The following is a 20,637-nucleotide window of genomic DNA, read 5'->3' as shown; positions in this document are numbered from 1 at the left end:
ACATGGTTTATAAATCTTTATAGATATATATATATATATATATATATATATATATATATATATATATATATATATATATATATATATGTGTGTGTGTGTGTGTGTGTATGCATACACACACACACACACACACACACAAATAGATATAGATATATCTATATCTAGCTATATATGAATGTGTATATACACATCACCCCATCCACCCTTCAAAAAAAAAAAACACCTACATTTACCATACCCTACACACGCCATTGTGCCACCATACTCATGTGTGTTAACCCTAACTGTAACTTTGCTGCTGCCTCTAATCCGATCCTGACATATTAACTTAACAAAAACTTTTTCCCCTAACTGTGCCATGAAACAAGGCACGTAAAGACACACATACACCACCACACAGACACATTGTAAAAATTGTCATCTTACCTAGCATTAACTCATACACACACACACACACACACACACACACACACACACACACACACACACACACACACACACACGCACACACACAACCAAATCTATCTTCTTTCCTAGCCTTAGTCTAACCATAACCAGCAAAACCCCACTTAACTACACACACGCATAGCTGAATCACAACAGAAAGATTTCACTAACTCATGTCTGAACTCACATTTGAACAACCTGAAATGCTGACCAATGCTAATTTTGATTTCAGGTGACAGCAGTATACTCTGTTGACAAGATGCACATTCGACAAAATTTTCAGGAACTTAAAGAGGAAAAAAAAGATTTTTTTTCTGGGGTAGCAACCCCCCCCCCCTCGCCATACCATCCTCTGCCATGAGGAAATGTGAGATTTTCCTTGTCCAGGATAATAACTTATTTATTTTGAGTTGATTACTTGAATGTGTTGTTGGAAATTGAGTGAGAGGTCAAACCAGACTCTAAGGTATTTGTAGATTTGTAGATGTGAATGTTTTTAATGTTCTTTATGCATAGTCTGGTATTAAAGTTATTGGGCAACTGGTATTTGAGTTTAGGGTTGTTATACTTAATCCAGGATTCTGAGATGGCTAGAAAGTTGTTTGAGACAAGGAAGGCTTGTAACTGTTCGATCTTCTTATGTATGCCACCTGCATTGAGTATAGTGTGTGAAGTTTTTTTTTTTTTTGCTGCAGTGCAGGAGCCATGGGCCTTGGTTGGATTCTTTGTGGGTGTAGAATAGGAGGATTTGACTGAGTGGATTGATCCTGATGCAGAACATGAGGACTTTTAGATGGTCAGAGTTGTGGGCAGGAGTGGATTTGAATGTTTTTGGAGTGGCTGTAATGTGAAAGTAGAGGGAGATTGTATGCTTGAAGTTTATTCTTATCTTGAGAATGCTCTGAGAAGAAAATGTATGGGTTATGGAAGAGAATATATATACTTGCTTCCATGTCTGGTGGGCTCATGTGATAATGTGTTGGGTTTGAAGACATAGGTACTCTATAGTTGCTGAGTGGTGTCAAGAGGAGTATTGTAAGGATGAAAGATGAAGAAGTTATATAAAGATATTGAGCATAACAGGAACATTTTTACAGATACACAAGATGTGGAAGGAGTAAAGACAAATTGATAAACTGTATGTAGATTCTAAAATTTACTCTTAGAAACAACAAATTTAGATATATTTACAAAATATTATGCAAAACAGTTTGGCTACACAAAAAGAGTGATAAGTCATCCTAGTGACATTCAGGCAACCTCAGTTACTGCAATCAAATTAGATTATATTGAAAAAAAAACTGTGCAAACTGGATCCAAACAAAGCACAAGGAGGAGACAGAATTAGTAAGTAATGACCTGAGAACTCTTCACCAAGAACTTATAGTATCATTATATCTACTATTTACTAGGTCATATAAATATGGGGAGATTCCTCAAGATTGGAGACACGTGCTTATTAAACCTTTCTTTAGGGGAAAGCGGAGTAGGACAAACCAAGAGTCATACAGACACTTAAGTCTACTTTCATGTTGTGGAAAAATAATGGACAAGGTAATAGTGGATAAGTTATTGTCAGAATTGGATAAGTTGGGACTTGAACCATACATCAGCATACATATCTCAAAAATAGATCTATTACCACCTGTAACATGATGTTCTATAACACTATAATAACAGCTATGAATGAAAAATTGTGCTGTGATGTAATTTATTTAGATTTAACTTCAGTATTTGACAGTGTCATACACAAACACTGATCAATAAATTAGTACAACTAGGTATTGCTGTATTCTTGATAAGATGGATAGCTGTATGGCTTACAAACAGGACATGGCAAGTATCATACAGCAATTGGACAGGTGAAATTTTTGGTTACAGTCAGTGTGTCCCACAGGGCTCTGTCCTAGGCCCTTACTTGTTTAGATTATATATTTCAGACCAAAGTTTTTTTATCTGAGCTGTTCTGCAGGACATATGCTGATGACCTGAAATTGGTAAACTGATTACATGTGTTACTGATAAGGCATGTTTGCAAACGAACTTGACTAAATTGACCATTTGAGCACAGGAGAATAATATGCTGATAAGTACATCAAAAACTAAGCATGTGAGATTTGAGAGACATAAATTGAAAGGTGAATATTTAATACAGCACACAGAGATTGAAAGTGTAGATTCATTTAAGGACCTGTGTATATGGGTAGATCCAGCTTAAAGTTTTTTTTAATAATGTCAGTCAATTGGTTAATAATAGTTATAGCACTATACATTGTATAAAAAGACTGATTAAGTCTAAGAAATCAGAAATGAGAAAGTCATTGTTTGTTAGTTACATTAGACCCAAACCTGAGTGTGGAATAACAATATGGAAACTCTATAAGAAAATAAGCATTAGTAAACTGGAGAGAGTACAGCGGAAATATACCAAGAGCATCCATAGATGTGAAAATTTAAGTTGTTATGAAAGACTAAAATATTGTATAAAACAAGCAAGATAGGACCACCACGATAAGTATAATAAAAAGAGGTTTTATTCTTCTTAAAACAAAGAGATAAGCTCTTTCGTGTGCCAACAAGGCACGCTTCTTCAGATCTTACAAAACAATTAATACTGCTTCATGTATATATATGCTAACATCACCTTCATGAAAAACACCTGAGATAATCAATCAGTTAGCAAATCATCCTATTATATTCTGGATGCAACTTCACTTGAATAGTAGTGAATGAATTCAAATGAATTTAAACTAACAGAAAAACAACCATTGCATCATGTCTTATAACTATGCTCAGGCTTATACTTGATTACCATAAAACTGTGCAGCTAAACATTCCATCACATAAAATGTAGAATATGACTATATTTCTATCATAAATTGTATATATAAGAATATTAAATATAAAATAAAATAGTATAAAAATATACTAATGCAAAGTATAAGAATACTAATATGAACTATATAAAGTAGATATAAAGTAAATATATGACTGTATATGAGAAATTCTACAGCCATACATAAACCACTGCATACAATTAATTAATAATATTATATATATTCAAATGAGTAAAGTAAAGACTAAAATATATGAACCTGTACAGTGTCTCTTACAGCTATCTAAGAGGAGATCTTATTCAGGTATATAGGGCATTTAGAAACAACAACATCTGGGAAGGTTATCAAAAAGAATTATCAGCCAACCTAATAGAAGATTCTATAAAAATGAATAGTGTACCAACTGATGCATGGATCAGGCTAATAATTTACTTTGAAGCAATATTAGTTTAGATATTTTTAAGAACAGCCTGGACACTTATTATGGGAACAAGTGTTTGTTATATTGGCAGGCTTGAAGGACATTAATCCCCATGTGTGAAATATTTGTATGTATGTATGTATGTATGTAAGGTGATTTGGAGGTAAGTGGAATGCAAATCACATGTAGTAAGATGGGGGAGTTGCATGTTTGGAGTCTTTTCTAATGATAAGCATGGTTTGAGAAGACGATGAATAGGGTATGCTGTTAGTGATGGTTTATAGTGGAGACTGTCTTTTTTTAGAGTAGGGTGCTATTAAGGGTACTGTGTTTTCCCATTCAGGAAGAAGCATCATTTGCCAATGGCAGCTCTACTGAGATGTAAGTTGGATGTAGGAGGAGTGGGGTTTTATTAACTTGTTATTGCTGGGTGTAGCGGAGGGTTGACAGTTTGACAGTTACTGTGAGGGATAATTTTCAAATTATGTGTAGTTGGTAGTTGTTGTTAACTGGGGAAAGAAGCTATTTATTTATTTATGGTGTGGTGCAGTTGTAGTTAGGAGTAATACATTTGCAAGTATTTGCAGTTAACTTTAAGAAGGCATGGCTGTGGCAAACAAAGTGGGCATGGAGAAGATAGGATAAACTGGAGAGATTAAGGTCCATAGATTTGTATGTTCATAGGTAAGTACTAGGCAATCAGACTGCAGACCATTACAAGCCTAACAGAAAAACCTATTCAAAAGTTCCCTCTGGCCTCAAGGAGGGCAAAGTAAAATAGATCAGTGAGAATTTAAGGCTAACCATAGAATTATCTAAGTTTACATTGAAGCGGCAAGGGTGCTACTCTGTTTGACAAGCTGCAATCTCCTTTCACCAATGGGTTTGCTGCAAGGAACAGAGAAGGAAAGTAGTCTTCTTACAGAAGCCATTTTGCAGGGTATGGTCAGTGGTTAGTGTAGTCCACACAGAGGGAAAAAGAATAAAAGACTGAGAACACCCACTCTGATCCTGGACTATACAAAGGGTTTTGATTAAGTGGAGTGTTAATATCCTAATGATAACACTGGGGGCTGAGGAAGCACACCTATACAAAGGATAAAAAATTCATGCATTTAACTTGTCTTGATTACCAAAAAAAAAAAAAAAGCAAAGAGCTGGGGTTGTGCAAGACCACTCATTTTCAAGGCTGTCTCCCTCCTGCTAAAGTGTTGTATGCTTTCGGATGTTTTACAATAAAAGGCAGCAACACATGACTGAAGCTAAAGTTCTTTAATGTTCAGGGTATCTAATAGTAATCCTGAAAAAAGAAGCCAAGAATGTTATGATTTTCTCTCTAGCAGCATGCTGTGTACACATTGACATCTATTCCCTTACGCAGTCAGTCCTTTGTAGCACAGTACATAGCACATGTTACAGGTAAGTACTCTGTAGCACAGTACATAAGCATGCTGTACAGAAAAGTACTCTGTAGCACAGTATATATCAAGTAGAACAGAAAAGTACTCTGTAGCACAGTGTATAGCACAAGAAACAGGAAAGTACTCTGTAACACAGTACATAGTATGTGGTACATGAAAGTATTCTGTAGCACAGTACATAGCATGTGGTACAGGAAAGTACTTTGTAGCATAGTACATAGCATGGGGTACAGAAAAGTACTCTGTAGCACATTACATAGCACATGGTACAGGAAAGTACTCTGTAGCACATTACATAGCACATGGTACAGGAAAGTACTATGTAGCATTGCATTGTAAAAGAAAAAAGGAATACAACATAATCAGAAATTAGTTTTGTTCAGATAGCCACAAGAAACAAGATGCAATGTATTTACCATTCCAAAATATAAAAAAAAAATAGTACCCTTCCCCAAGTGTCCCAACCCAGCAAGGCAGTTTTACCAAAAAAAGATTTCAGAATAAGAGAGAGATCAATATGGTGAGGTCTACTTAACTGTCTCTATTAATTATTGCAGAACACTAAACACAAACATACATAAATATCAAGTAAAACAAACAATGCTTACAAGGAAAACCTTGGAAGGTGTGATGTCTCAGCCTTGTCCTTACAGTGGTAGAAGAACAAATTTGTGAACAGAAGTTAATATTTGGCCACCGCATTTGGAAAGTGATGAGCAAAGGGTGGTGGGAGGAGAGTTATAAAAGCTACATTTTCATAGCTGGTATATGGTCATACCTCTTATTGCATTTCTTTCATTGATTCTCCCTTCTTTTACTTCGAGTAACACATGGAATGGCTGCTACTGCCTCAAGTCTTTGCAGAGATGCCATGTTAGCAGAAACCAGTCACTTCACATGTAAACACTGAAGTCTGAATGTGGACGAGTGTGATATACTTACACAGCAAATTTTCCAAACAGGTAAGTGAAGGATATTCTTACCTACAACTGTAAACTGCAGTCTACTTCCAACTATGGGTTCACTACAAGGAGCAGAGAAGGAAGATAAGCTTCCTAGAGAAGCCACTTTGCAGGCCAAGAGGTTGGCAGTTACCATAGTCCATATAAAGGGAAAGAGAGCAAAAGACTGAGAATACCCTCTCCAATCCTAAACTACACTGTCAGCTAAGTAGATGTCATAATGATAACAACAGGGGCAGAGTGAGTGCACCTAGACACAGAATTTTTTTTTCTGCAGAGGCAACCCCCCTAGCACTTCACATGCAGCACTTGCACTCTCCAAATGTATGCCTCTCAACTCCATATTCATATCAACATGAAGAAAATGGACATTTTTGAAAACAACTGAATCCTTGCCAGTACACCTTAAGAGACCACATGGACTGTGATATCCTACAGAAGAGAACAGTCAGGAATCTCAGAACTGACCAGATAGAAGCATTTTCTACTCAGTGAAGTATAGAGAATCCAAAATAACAGACCTCCCAGGGAGGTAAGACCCTACACTTTTGGTGCCAGGCCTGCCAAATGCCCTGGGCAGTCTTCAATTTCCCTATAATGCCCATCCTGGTCATTACTTCTTACATATTACACACACACACACACATTCTCACACACATAGATGAATTCATATATATTCACAGACTGATCAAAGTTTTAGTAGGTACTACAAGAGAGGCAGTGAGTCTTACATGTGGAGTTTTAGCTTTTCAGTAATAACGAGTAATGTTGAATCAATTTATTATAATCTGTGAAACAATAAAAAATTAACATACCTGGACAATATAAATTCGAACAAGTACCTTCACCATATCATTGGAAGGAATGTTTCTGAGGACTCGTAAAGGGTGTTTTAGTAATGAACACTTATACACACAAAATGATCCCTGTAAACAATAAAAATAACAGAATAATAAAATAAAATAATAGCTTTCTTATATTTATAAATAATAACAAATGAGATCTTTGTAACTGCAGAATGTAGTCTGAATATTTGTCCACTTATTGAAAAATAGAAGCAGATGCATCAGTACTGCACAATATAACAATGTACTCGTTTATCATTTACATTTTATATAACTGTCATTTTATTTTATTATTTAATATTAGATATTCTTAACACAGAAATATACATTAGATTGTACTACTTAATTATTAGGAAAATAACTGTGTCATCATTTAGGTTATGTCACCCTTAGCTATTGCTTTATTGCAAATGGTTTGTACTAATTCTGTTAGAAAATGGGCCACTTTATCTTTCAAATGTGGAATTATCAATGAGGGTACTAAAAGATATTGTGCACCAGAGTTCACTGATCACCCCAAAACAAACATACACAATCTAATGTATATTTCTGTGTATATAATTTAGGGTGATCAATGAACAGTGGTACACAATCCCTGGGATTTAGCAAGCAGAAGTGTAGGAATAACTTATTCCTGCACAGTAGAGACTGTTTCTGTTCAGCAGAGCAGCGCACCATGCATATGTATGAAAGCACACTGCCATGCTCTAAAATGGACATGGTTCCATGTACGAGTGCAGGGGGTGTAGGTGAGAGCAGATCTCTTACAATATACACTCCCCCTGCACTCCAGAATTGCCTTTCGGCAATTTAAAATGAGTGGGAATGCTCGTAACACCCCCCACCCATCAGGATAACAAATCTGGTCAAAGCCATAAGGGAGAATCATCCCTACCAAGACAAATATTGTCAGAATAACACATGTAGCATAAGCACATAGCGCACACCTCCCAACCCGTCAGAGTAAGGAATGTGGACATAGCCAAAAGGGACAATTGTCCCACAAAGCAAAAAGTTGATAGAATAATAGGTTCAGCATTAGCAGGGATATTCTGAAGGGTACAAATAAAATAAAACAACAAATATTTTTTTTAAATAAATACGATAAAGTTTAAGCATAGCTGCTCGAGTGTGCCCATTGCTTAGCTACGCTTAGTCCAGCTTAAACAGCACAAGAAGTTAAATAGCAAGAGACAACCAGCATAAGCAGTATTTCAACAGTGTAGTGGTTAGAGAGTATGCTTTGCAAACAGCCATTCCTGGTTCAATCCCCACTATAACCAATTTGTGTTTTACTACATGTGAAAGCAGTACATAAACATTTATTTTTATAATTAGGTACTAAATAACATATATTTGTTAACCAGACTACTGTATTAGGTCCAGATGTGAGGTGTCAGTTTAATAAAGTTGTGAAACCCCCATATAAACACAAGTGCCCCATATAGTAAAGTCACACATGAATAAATGTAATGAAAGCACATTGGGGGATGTCAGGGACAGTAAAAAATTTATAATATATAATGAATGATGAATCAACGCCATACAGCAGATAGTTTATAAAATGAATAATAAGCAAGGCCAAGCATTGCACAGCTCTGCTTACCAGGTGTAAGCATTGTGTAAATATGACTGCTAAGCAATGAGTAGCCCAGCTAAGTGGATTTGCCCATTGGTAAGCAGTGCTGAACCTGCCCCTTTAAGCACTGCCAACCTTAGCTAAGCAGGTTTGCCCGTACCTTAGCTCGGCATATTCAAAACCATCCAATCATGGCAAAGGGTGGGAAATTGGCCATATTTAAACCCCACAAGCGGGAATACAGCTCATAACTGGTTGCAGCTTCCCACTGTAGGCAGTATGGCAGGAGTTGGTGAGGGCATGCACTTCCGTGTGCAGCCCTGGGGCATACAGGAGTCCAAGGTCATGGTAGAATTCCTGGTACAAAACCATGATGAGAGACTGCTGCAGGGCCAGTACCAAGGCTCCCAATATAAAACAGAAGCCTGGGAACGTCTTGCCCCTCGGACTGGTGAGCAGGTCCGGCACCACTCTGCCGACTTGAAGCGGAGAAAGAGGGAGCTCTTGGATGAGCGGGTCCAAGAAGAAAGGCAGAGGGGTGATGTCCCAGCAGTGTGTAAGTACTCATACCAATATCTGTTTACTAATGTCCAGCCTGTGTATATGATGGATAGGTATGCCTAAATATTTCTCTATTTCCCTTACAGCTGCAGCTGAGTGGGCTGTGAATCAGGAAGCCCATGCTAGTAGGTTGCAAAGGCTGCGTCTCAAGGCTGGTGAGTAACAATCCTGCTTGTAGTAGTCATAGCAAATAAATATAAAGTAGTAGAAAGCCACCTGGCAGTATAAAAACTGTGTATGGGTTGTACTGAATAAACCAGACAATATGACTGTAATAGTCCCATATAGGTCATATTTAAATAAAACTGTAACTTCCTAACAATAAAGTTCGAAATCCTGGACTGGTTGTGTTTACTTTGGTATTGTATGGCATTTATTGTTGCATTCTCTGAATAGTAATGTTGTGTTACCCACTGTTACCCACACTGTGCTACATAAAAAAAATGTCTAGGAATGTCTGTATAAGACTGTTGTAAGTACAGGATCAGATTGTACAACCAAGAGAGACGTAGACAGAAAACACTGAAGAGAAAGACAACAATATCCAAATAGCACACTCTGATGAAACTTAAATTGTTGTATTTTTAGCAGACACAGCCATGGCTCGAATCCTGGGAGTGGTAGTAAGCTGTATGCATAATCATACCTCTCAACTATACAGATTTTTTCAGAATGTCCAGATAATTGGCTCATATTTTCTGCCTGTTCCTCTGTCCCCCTGGCAAATCAGTGGGATGATCTCAGAATTCTAGTCACTAAATAATGACACACATTTGATTTTCAAACCACAAAACATTCAGAAAATGTATATTAAAGCAAATCCTGTCACTCTAGCAACTCTCCAAGTTTATGAGAGCAATATTCAAAATTTGTCTCAATTTGTGCCCCCATGTTGTTAAGCTTTGTCCAGAGTGTGTGCATTAAGAGATTGAGAAGTATATGCATTATATTAACTCGGAATCTGGGAATATGTGTAGAAACAGTCAGGTAGTGTTAACAAACATTCCCTCCACAGGTCAACCAGGTAAGAGATGTAGAATTTAACTATAAGACAGTTGAAGTATACACTGTGTAGAAACATACCACTGCCCAAACCAATGCCATAGGGTATTGTAATAATACCTGCAAAGTAATGATTAGAGCAATGATCATTAAAGTTGTGAGTATTACAAAGATATACAAGTTGTTAATTGACATCTCTCCCCCTTCCCCCACCATAGCTGCAACAATAATCTAAACACACAAATCAATGGGTATGTTTACACTAAACCTACTGTTGGGACATATGTTCTATTGTTCAATAAATATTGAAATGTATTGCTATTAATGTTCCATGTTGAAATACTATCATTGGTGGCCTGTTGCTATCAATGTAACCTGCATGTCATTGTAATAGCCACTGTGGTTCCATATATGCATGTGTTCTGTTTGCTATGCAACTGTTCCAAATCTGGTGTTTTGGGTTAAAGGGAATATCTATGCATGCAGTTATAACTAATCCTGGATTGTGTTAACTATTACTAACCCACATATGTTTTAAAACTGCAACACCATAGCACATTTGGGAAGGCCGGTCCCAGGGGACCCACCTCTCCCACATCATCTGGCTATGGCACTAGGCCCCAGTACATCTGGGACCCACCCCGGGACCTCCTCATCCACTGGTCCTGCACCATCTTTGGGTGGAACCACCTCAGGGGATGGAGCTTGTCCCCCACCAGGAGCAGGTGCAGACAAGATCCTGTCACCTGAACTCAGGCCTGGGGATAGGTGCATAGCGAGCTCTGAAGGGAGTCTGGAGATCTGCTATGCCGTAGAGGGTCAGCCTGCTCCTCTGGTTACCCCCCCCCCAGCACAGCCACCTTCGGGGTTGTGAAGGTGCAGTGGTGACTGCCCATGGGTGGGGACCTCACTCCCACTGTTTTCATTTGGGGGCTCATGGGCTTCCGATTTCCAAACACCCCTCCCTGTCCAAGGTGTTTACCCTCCACATGTGTCCACACAATGGACAAGGAGTGTGCAGGTAAGGCCCCAGGGCACATTAATAAACCAGTGTTGCTTATCCATCTTCATCTGTAAAGCATCTTCATGCATAGTCTGTTACTGCAATGTAGTAATGAACAGATGTGCATAATCTCTAGTATTGTGGGTTTGTACTGTTGATGTACTGAAATGCTGCTCCCACCCTGTACCAATGCCATAGGTGTGGCTACTGACATTACATCTCTCACACAACTATGTAGGTCCCTCTGGTATACAACTGGGGCAGCAGCCTGCAGCTGGTGAGTATGGAGTTGTTTTGTTCAGGTTTGCCAATACACTGGCCATGTTATGGCCATGGTATTTGCCATACACACATTTAACACACCTACCCATAATGTATGCTGTACATGCTCACTTATTGTTGCTGTTAACTGCACTACATCACAGTGGTCACCATGGTGGCATATCTGAAGGGTGTGTAAGAGTCCTGCAGTATACCTAAGAACCACCTGTCAGTGCAAGATGTGTGGACAGAGATGAACATAATGGTGGGACAAATGGCCTACAGTAGGGACATGTCTGAAACATTACCCTTATACAGTGGCTACAACAGTGTATACACCACTATTACAATGGCAACTGTTCCTGATCTACACAATGGCAAATCACAATACCACATTCCACACTTTTTACAACCTTTAATGCGATCCTAACATGAGCAAAGAATGTGTAATATGGAAGCCTATGTTAGGACAACAAATATGGGGAATACATACCTTAACAAACATTGGAAGCATATGTGTGCACACACTCCAAATAACATATTGTGGAAGCAGCTTTTGAGGTACTAACAGCATTCACTATTCTTGACTACACATCCTCCATCAAGTACAGGTCCTCAGTGTCAAACCAAGTAATGGTCTGCTGTCCAAGAAGTATGTCAGTGACATTTTCCCACTCACCTGCAACATAGGCAGCCATGGCTTGCACACATCTTACAAACTGTATAATGAATCCCATATTCAAAAGGTAGCACTCAGGAGTGGGAGAAGTAGCCTTACCTCACTATTGCATATATCATGGCAAACAGTGCAGACAGTCATGTATGTGACTATGACGTATGGGACAACATTAATGTAAAAAATAAACAGATGCCCATCCAAGACAGATGACAACACATGTTGCAAACTGGTCACAGAGCAACACTGAGGGACTTGAAGGAATGTCTAGCAAGTACTGCCTGTGCAGTACCTGTGTCGACAATCACCTGAAATCTGCATAAGTGTGGCCTATGGGTTAGGGTAATCATATGGAAGAGTTGTTCCACAGGAAACATCATCCAGGGCTCTCTATACGTAGCATATGCATAACATCAAGTCTCCCAAAGGCATGTGTTGCAATGTGTAATGGTGTATTGAGACCAAGGCTGAAACCTACAGACAGTATTAATAAAGATACATGTGGTGCACAAGCAACACCTCACTCCACCTCAGGCCCACCATCCACATCTTTACCTTTCTGGTGCCAGTGTACACCTTTAGGTTTGCTGTTCATTAGCAGGAACTAGGGCAGTAGACATGTCGTTCTGAATTTGAAACACTTCAAAATGACACTCATGTGTGGCCCATAGTTGTCAACCATCTGCAGTAAGGCTGAGGATGGGGAGGGGTGTCATCCTGAAACAAAACAGTGAACTGAAGCATACAATCAAAGCTCGCTAAGAATGGCTGTATCTGAACACAGTCAAGGTCATGAATTGTGCCAGATGTAACCCTGACTCCACAGCAATAGTGAAGGCACTGTGGGACCTCCAAGGGCTGTGCACATGAGCTGACCTTGCAATCCGGCAGAGTTGGGGGACATTTGTAGGGTGGAGTGACCAAATAATGGCAAGTGAAGATGGGCCATGCTAGTATACCCCTTCCAGGAATAGTGACTGCTGTAGTTCACTTAACAGGTGCTGCAACAGACCATTGTGTTAAAGGTGTGCACACTTATGCAACCCACATATTGTATGCATCTCAATCAGCATCTGCACAACTAACACATTTGTTTGATACTACATTTGATTGCGCAGGTCATATGTCACATATCAGGTGTGTGTAATGTTAACATATGCAGTATTGTGGCCCCATTGCATATCATGGAAGAGGCTGGCATGTCACCAAGGGTGTGTACACTCCTCATAGCCACAATAAGCTTTGAAGTTTGTCAGTGTAATCTGATTTTATTGCTCATACATGCACTGCTGATAATGAAATCTTCAAATCAGAGGTCAGGCATTAACTATTGACATAGTTCATAGTTCATAGTTTAGTACTAGGCTAACTGCCCTTGTGAGCCATTTTGAGCCTAGCCAGTTAACCCTTGTGAGACTCAAACCCTGCACCTTGTGTTTGTAAGGCAAACACCTTAGCCATTAAGCCACCCTCCCAACATCTGTCCTCATATCATCCCAGGTATGTGTCAGAGAAACACATGGGGGCTGTGAGCAACAGAGCAAACATTACTACCACACATATACACATTCAGCAATGGTGTGTACACTCATGAGGTATGGTGCACAGTACATGCCAGGGTGCTGAACAGGTGCACAGCAATACTGTGTACATGGGTGCAGTGTGTTCCAGAGGAAGAGGAATCACCTACTAACACAACTCATGCATCAGAGAGATGTATAATGTTGGTAACAAGGATTGAGTATAGTTGTAGTGCATGCTGTTGAGTGCTGTATGTCATGCATGTTGACTGTTGGGTAATAAGAGGTCTGTGTAATATCTTTGTGCCACCTCATCTGTAAGTGTGTATGTGTGTGTGTGTGTGTGTGTGTGTGTGTGTGTGTGTGTGTGTGTGTGTGTGTGTGTGTAGAGGTAAGCAATGACGTACAGGTCTTAAATTAAATTTTTTGTTTTCCCCTCACAGGTGGTGAGGTGGGCCAGGGTTCCCCTTGCAGGCAAACTGATGTTAGTGTCCATACAGACTCTGACAATGATGATAGGTGTGGTGAGACACAGGCAGGGTTGTCAGGGGCTGAAGCTGTGCCATCAGTTGACAACCCACTTTTATCCACCCCATCCCCGCACACAGTCACAATGCCTATACATACCCCATCACCAGTGGCCATAGATGAGGGACAGTTGGCAGGTGGTGGCATGGGACAGGACAGTGTGGTGACTATGATAAGTGTGTCTGTACACAGAAGCCATAGCCAGATGACTGGCAAGGTACCACACAGCCAGATGTACAGGGGTGCTCATAGGAGAGCTGCTGATCATCATGCCCCTTGGCAGAAGTGCCACAGCAGGTGTCACCAGACTCATGTTTTGGGTCATCATGGAGGCACAGGCATGTATGGAATGTTACATCAGACAGAGTCTGAGGCTCCAGAGGGCTACTCATTTTGCTGTACTTGACAACATCCATGATCTTGCAGGTGCCCACCGTTATTTTGCAGAGGTCCTGGATAGATGGTTGGGTGAGATGGTGGGACTCCTCGACCGTGTGGAGTCTGTGTTAGAGCATATGGTGGGAGTAGGGCATCAGCCATGTGGACGTAGGTCAGCAACACCAACAGGTGTAGGTCTACGTGGATGTTCAACAAGTCACAGCCGCTCCCATTAGTGGCAGTTCCAGCATCAGCACTGCAGGGGGGGTGCTGTGCACACTACAACACAGCAGGCCACGTGCACGTGGTCCTGGCCTGTCCCAACGGGGATGCGGATCCAGTGGACATTTGTCATCATTAGGGGAGAGTAACATATCTGGGCTTCTACCTGGTAGTGCCCGTGGAACCCCTGGCAGGCACAGTTCCCGTGTCCATGGCCGGACACAGTGAACCATACACCCTGCCATGTACGGTCTGCAGCTGTCCAACAAACCCCTGTATAGGGCAGCCACATGGGAGAACTGTGTGCATACATACACACACACACATCACCAACACAGCTAGGACACCTCCATACTTACACACTTCACATCTGCACAGCCCAATTGATAAAGAACCCCCTGACACACACACATTATGTCAACCAAATGGCTCAACCTAGGTCTCTGGCAAACCATCAACACATCCTGTGCATATGGTGACACCTGTGCCACATCCCTGTCATCCATAACATCGATGCAGGGACAGGCTAATATGGTTCTAATGCACAGTGTGAATGTACCAAGGTTTAGCAATTTTTTGCTGTTTAACACGTTTTCAGCTGGAATGTTTAATGCTTACATGTCTGGATGTGTAGCTGTCCAGCCATGATGCATTACAGATGTTATTAACACTGACTGATTGTGGTCTCCATAATGTATTCAGATTGTTTTGTAGGTGTCTATGTGTCAGCAGGATGTTGGTCTGCTGTTGTTTCCTACAAGGAGTATGGCACTGTAGTAACACATTGACTGTGTCATATGCTGGTTATAGCTGAACTCAAGTAACAGGTCTGTATAACAGTTACTGCATGTGCCACATGGCTGATAGGTCTGAGAGGTGTATGCAGGTGAGTGCACGGTGGCTGATGTCAGCAGCTCTTCTACAGTGGACAATGGTATGTGTACTGGGTGGCACGCACCAAATGTTTGTGAATAACATACACACACAGAGGCTTTGGTGTTGATGCAATACACAGTGAATACTGTACACATGGATGTACTTAATTTTGCAGTGAACTCATGTTGGCCTATGTAATTCCAACAAGACAAAATAGGCAAAACATCACATCAGTAAATAATCAGTCTGCTAGTTTAATGTCATTGACGATGGTACTGGCAGGGTATATGTCCCCTTCCCCAATGTAGTTCAATCCTGGAGTTGGTAAACATATGTGTGCTGGTGTGGGTGGTACAGCCCTTCACTTTGGAGGGTGTGGGGTGGTGCAGAACCACACATAGTGTGATTGACAACTACTTAACCTGTTAACATAAACTGTACAGTATTACAGCAGACTAAGTGGGGGTATATACACAACAATAACCCCAATGAGGGTGGCTGTGCCCACAACATCCACACCCAACTATATATGCCAACTCCAGTATCCCTGTACAGCTGTACAGTGGGGAAGAGGGCATTAACACATCTACTACTTGTTTTGATGGAATGAATTTCCACAAGATGATTCCTTTGAAATGTTAGCATTTGCCAGTCAGTTCTTGGACAGATGACCTCCTGGGACATGTATTTTCTGCAAACTGAAGTATATCCCTTCACATACACACATACTTACTTGGCGACACTGAAAGTACTTGTTGCTACTAATGTGTTTGCCTTAATTGCACACACCACACAACTTTTAGGATGAGGTGTGTCCCTAGTTTCTTGTTAAGTGAAGAACATCAACAGGCCTTGTACAGTATGGTAATGGGGGATGTACTGGGTGTTAATGAACAATACATAGTATGACATACTGTCATATACACATTGACAAACTCATAACAGTCACAGACACATCTGAGAGACATGGGTTTATCAGTGCTAACTACTTTGTCAGTGAGTCCATTCTGTTACAGAGAATTTGCACACAGCCCAGCGGTTGGGTAGTGTTTGAAAACATGCGTATGTAAATGGGCATGCCTTCATTGAAGGTTGGGCGTCGAGCTGGCATCTCAGCGTTTCATAAAAATCTACTGCCAATCATTAGTGGACCGGAGTACCACTGTGGTGACTCCTTACTGGGAAAAGCCGAAAGACAAACAACAACATGCATCATTGGGATGGATAGAGTAATCAGTTACCTGTATGCTTGATAGTGACAGTGGTCCTCATACAGTGGACCTAGGGATGTGTACTGGGGGTACCATGGTGTAAAGACAGTATACCCAGCACCCACACCCCAGATTGGATATTTTACTCACTGAAACTCATGATAATACTCTAACATACCCACAATCACACATTGACCAGGACTGCAATACAACCCCTTGTCTATCCAATCAGTGCTACTACAGCGATATGCATTTATTGCACATGCCACAGGGATAGTAGGGTGAGAGTTTGTCATGGCTCTCCTAATGTCAGCAATATCACTATCCCTTATAATGTATGGCAAGGTGTATTGTATTTGGAGAATGTGGCCTCATAATGCTGTCTCTTACAAATATATACATTCGCACACATACACACACTTGCCAGGACTCAGAGGGTAACCTACGCCTATCTACCCATATGTACAACAGTGTTATGCTGATACTGCAAGCTCCAGGTAGCCCATAGGGTAAAGAGTGTAACAAGGTACATTTAATGTCAATTACAGCAGCAGCCATTTCTAACTATGGCAATGGGGGGTGTAGTGGGTGAGAAGGCCCTCAGGGTATTATCAGCTACAAGTTTACAAACACACAGACACTGTTATTCTCAGTAATGCACACTGACACATTTGTCAGTACTGGGGTCCATAGGTGCAGGTGTTCCTATGTGTGTACCAGGCTAATGTCCATGGAGATATGAGAAGAGTAGAAAATGTGGGTACACTGGTATCATGCCACCTGACATTTGTCAGCAGGCCATCTATCACCTGATGCCACTTGAGTGATCCCCAGGGTGACAGTAAAATGCAACATCCAATCATCTGGCTTTCTCTTGCAGAAGGCCAGTGAGGTGCTCCAATTGACATGTATGCAACATATATTACATAACATGGCCAGTGTCTGGGTTGGAGACCTGTACCCAAGCATGTACTGTTGACTGTGGTAGTCTAGTTGAGGTTATCCATGGCATGTGGTGCACACAGGTTTCCTAGCTGTGGCATTCATAACACAGCTGGGCAGACATGTCAGTGTCAGTCAAGCATAGATTATCTGTAAGCAGCCAAGATGGATACCTGACATCTGCACATCTGTACAGAGGACAGACAGAAATCAGCTAGCCAACAGGTTATGCATTAGGATGAGTGTTTTGACATATAGACATCTGACACTGATAGGTATGCCATTACTACATGATAGCAGCCCTCAATGACATGTCCTATACACATAGTAGTCTACAGTTAATATTCACATATCAGAGCAATATCCAGTAGCAAGTATTTAATGACACACAGCTCACACACCAAGAACATGATAGTCAGTACTCAAAGTCCAGCTTTGCATGCAGGGGTGTATGGTTCCAGTACTACAATCTGCAATCTACTCTTACTTGGGAAAGCTCTGTTAACAGTAGTAATGTAATAATACAATACATGCAAGTGTGACTGCATATAACCTGGGATACTGGTATATATAAACCTGGGGGTCTCAACCACAAGACTTCTCTGAAAACAAAAAAAAATTATTGTTTCTGCTTCACTGAAAATGTTTTTTCAGTGGTTTGTAATCAGGTGAACAGTATTTATAATGAATGCATTCAACAGATTGACATAATTTCATCTTAAAAACAATTCAAAATTTAGTAAAGTCTATTAATGGTGTACCATTGCTAATATATCCTTTTGCTAATTATATCAGAAAATTGAAAGCAAAACATTGTGAATGTAGCTTGTTGTCAATAAACTGTGAATGATCATCCTGCCAAATGATAGAGTGAAAATAGCAGTGGAAAAAATGATGCAGATTTTCTAATAAACAAGTACATGTCAGAGTGCTATAAAGACAAGGTAAGATACTTTCTATGCAGCTACCAATATGAAAACTTCTGTTACAAGTAGGATTAAAAACTCAGGTTCAGTGGGATCTAATAATATACCTGGCGGTTTCCTATACAGAATAAAGGAGTATGTAGCTATATTGTTATCAATTATCAGAAAAAAATGCCCTATCCTATGGCTGCAGGAATTCCAGGTTGTAGAGGCTCTGTAGGGGGAATCACATCAGACCTAAACAGTTTTAATCCCATAATCAACGTCACTATGTTTTTTGTCAGTGAAACCTAAAACATATGAAATGATGGTTCAATAGACCAACCATTCATCTCCCTTCCAGGGGTAGAGCTTGCTGTTTTGAAGTGAGGATCACCTTCCCAGAGCTCCACCATGAATACCAGTATGTTTATAGCATTTCCCCAATAAAATTGGATAAAAATGATACCTGCAGTTGTATTAGACTTGCTTCGGTTATAGATTGGCCTTTACTTGTTTCTGTGCCAGTCTAACAGGGAACCAAAACCCTTTCAGTTCACTACAGTGAGAACATAACGGGTACTGACAAGGACCAAGGCCTGCCTAAAGTAGGCTCTGACAAGAATCATGGCTTGCAGGATAAACTGGGCATCTCTGAGACTCTGTAAATCCAACAGTGCTGGTATCCAAAGTCCTGAATGACATGACTGTAATAAAGCAAGAGAACATCCCAATTAAGTAAAAACTAACTGAATAGGTCCAAAAGATCACACCACTGGAAACCACTGTGGAAGTTCAGCACTCCCAAGTCCAGGAATACTAAGTTAGATCGGACTAGGCATAGAATGCTAACCACAGCTGAAAATCACGTACTTTCTCAGGACGACCCTTCACAATACTCAAAGGGTTATTAGCTAGTAGAATTTTGGAGGCTGATGCACCCAGAAAGGTCAGATTTCACATTCATGTCCCTAGTGAGTCCAAACTCAAGGTAGCTATGTAGATAACTGGTTGACATTCAAGCTAGAAATAGAAAGTTTATTTAAGAAAGAGATAAAACTGTCACTTGTCAGATCCTTGTGCAGTCACTGTAAATTGACAGATTAATTAGCAGTAAAATACATTAATTCTTGGAGACTTGGTCTATTAGTTTTAAAGGACCTTTTATTAACTGAGGATATTGCTAAGGGGTTACAAATCTTTCATGAAACAAACCCACTAGGCAGTATGCTATCAGTAGTATGATGGGGTTCTTGTAAACCTGAACCCCAATGTTTCAGTCAGTGGGCCAAATCCAAATATCTCAGCAAACTCAATTCTCAATCCAAATAGTTAGACAAGGAGGTAGCAAGAGCTTAAGAAGACTATAGGAATGTCACTATTTTAATAAGGCTTTAATTCAACAATGTAAGAGGATTTCATTATGAAAGGCTCATTTGTATAGTAAAGATGGCAATGAGGACATGGGCCAATCATAGCAAACTGGGTAGCCTGCTAGCATTTTGTGTTAGAAACGGAAGAGACAAAGCATGAGCCAAGCAATTCAAAGTATTGTGAACAGAAAGCTACTTACCAGATCTGTGGAAATTAGCAAAGAATGTGTAAAATACAAACAAAATCTATACACAGAGTATAGTTGTCAAATAGCTCTGATCTCGCATAATAGTCTTCATTTTTATTTCATATTATTAGTTTGTTCCTCTTAAAATTTGTGGTTATCTGGCAAGTTATTGAGAGCTGCAATCACTAAACAATGGCAGATATTTTAGTTTCAGCCTTCATATCCTTCATAAAATGCATGCTAATGAAAGCATGTTATTCTACCAACTTCCTAAGGATATAAAAGTGATATTTAAAAATTGTCCCTGATTTTGGGCATGAGTCCTTCATTATTGGTTTTTTTTTTTTGGCTTTACCCCTGATTGTTATTCTAAGATGTTGAGTGATATAATATATAAGCCAAGGAGAGTCATCAGCATCTTAAAAAAGTCTCATTCGACCCACTCTTAGTAAGCAGCAATAAAATGCCCTAGAGCACCT

General features: G+C 40.1%; 1 protein-coding gene across 1 annotated transcript in view; it reads right to left on the bottom strand.

Annotated features, from left to right (window-relative positions):
- Positions 1–20,637, bottom strand: part of LOC122797634 (otoferlin-like) — a 1,687,021-nt gene that overhangs the window by 471,119 nt on the left and 1,195,265 nt on the right. Inside the window, exon 30 of the mRNA XM_044066178.1 lies at positions 6,904–7,014. Coding sequence (XP_043922113.1) covers positions 6,904–7,014 — 111 coding nt within the window. The remainder of the gene's footprint in view (positions 1–6,903; positions 7,015–20,637) is intronic.

Source organism: Protopterus annectens, chromosome 3.part1 (genome assembly GCF_019279795.1).
Source record: "Protopterus annectens isolate FY-2018-M chromosome 3.part1, PAN1.0, whole genome shotgun sequence".
Lineage (NCBI taxonomy): Eukaryota > Metazoa > Chordata > Ceratodontiformes > Protopteridae > Protopterus > Protopterus annectens.
The sequence above is the reverse complement of the archived record's forward strand: the minus strand, read 5'-3'. Positions and strand labels throughout refer to the sequence as shown.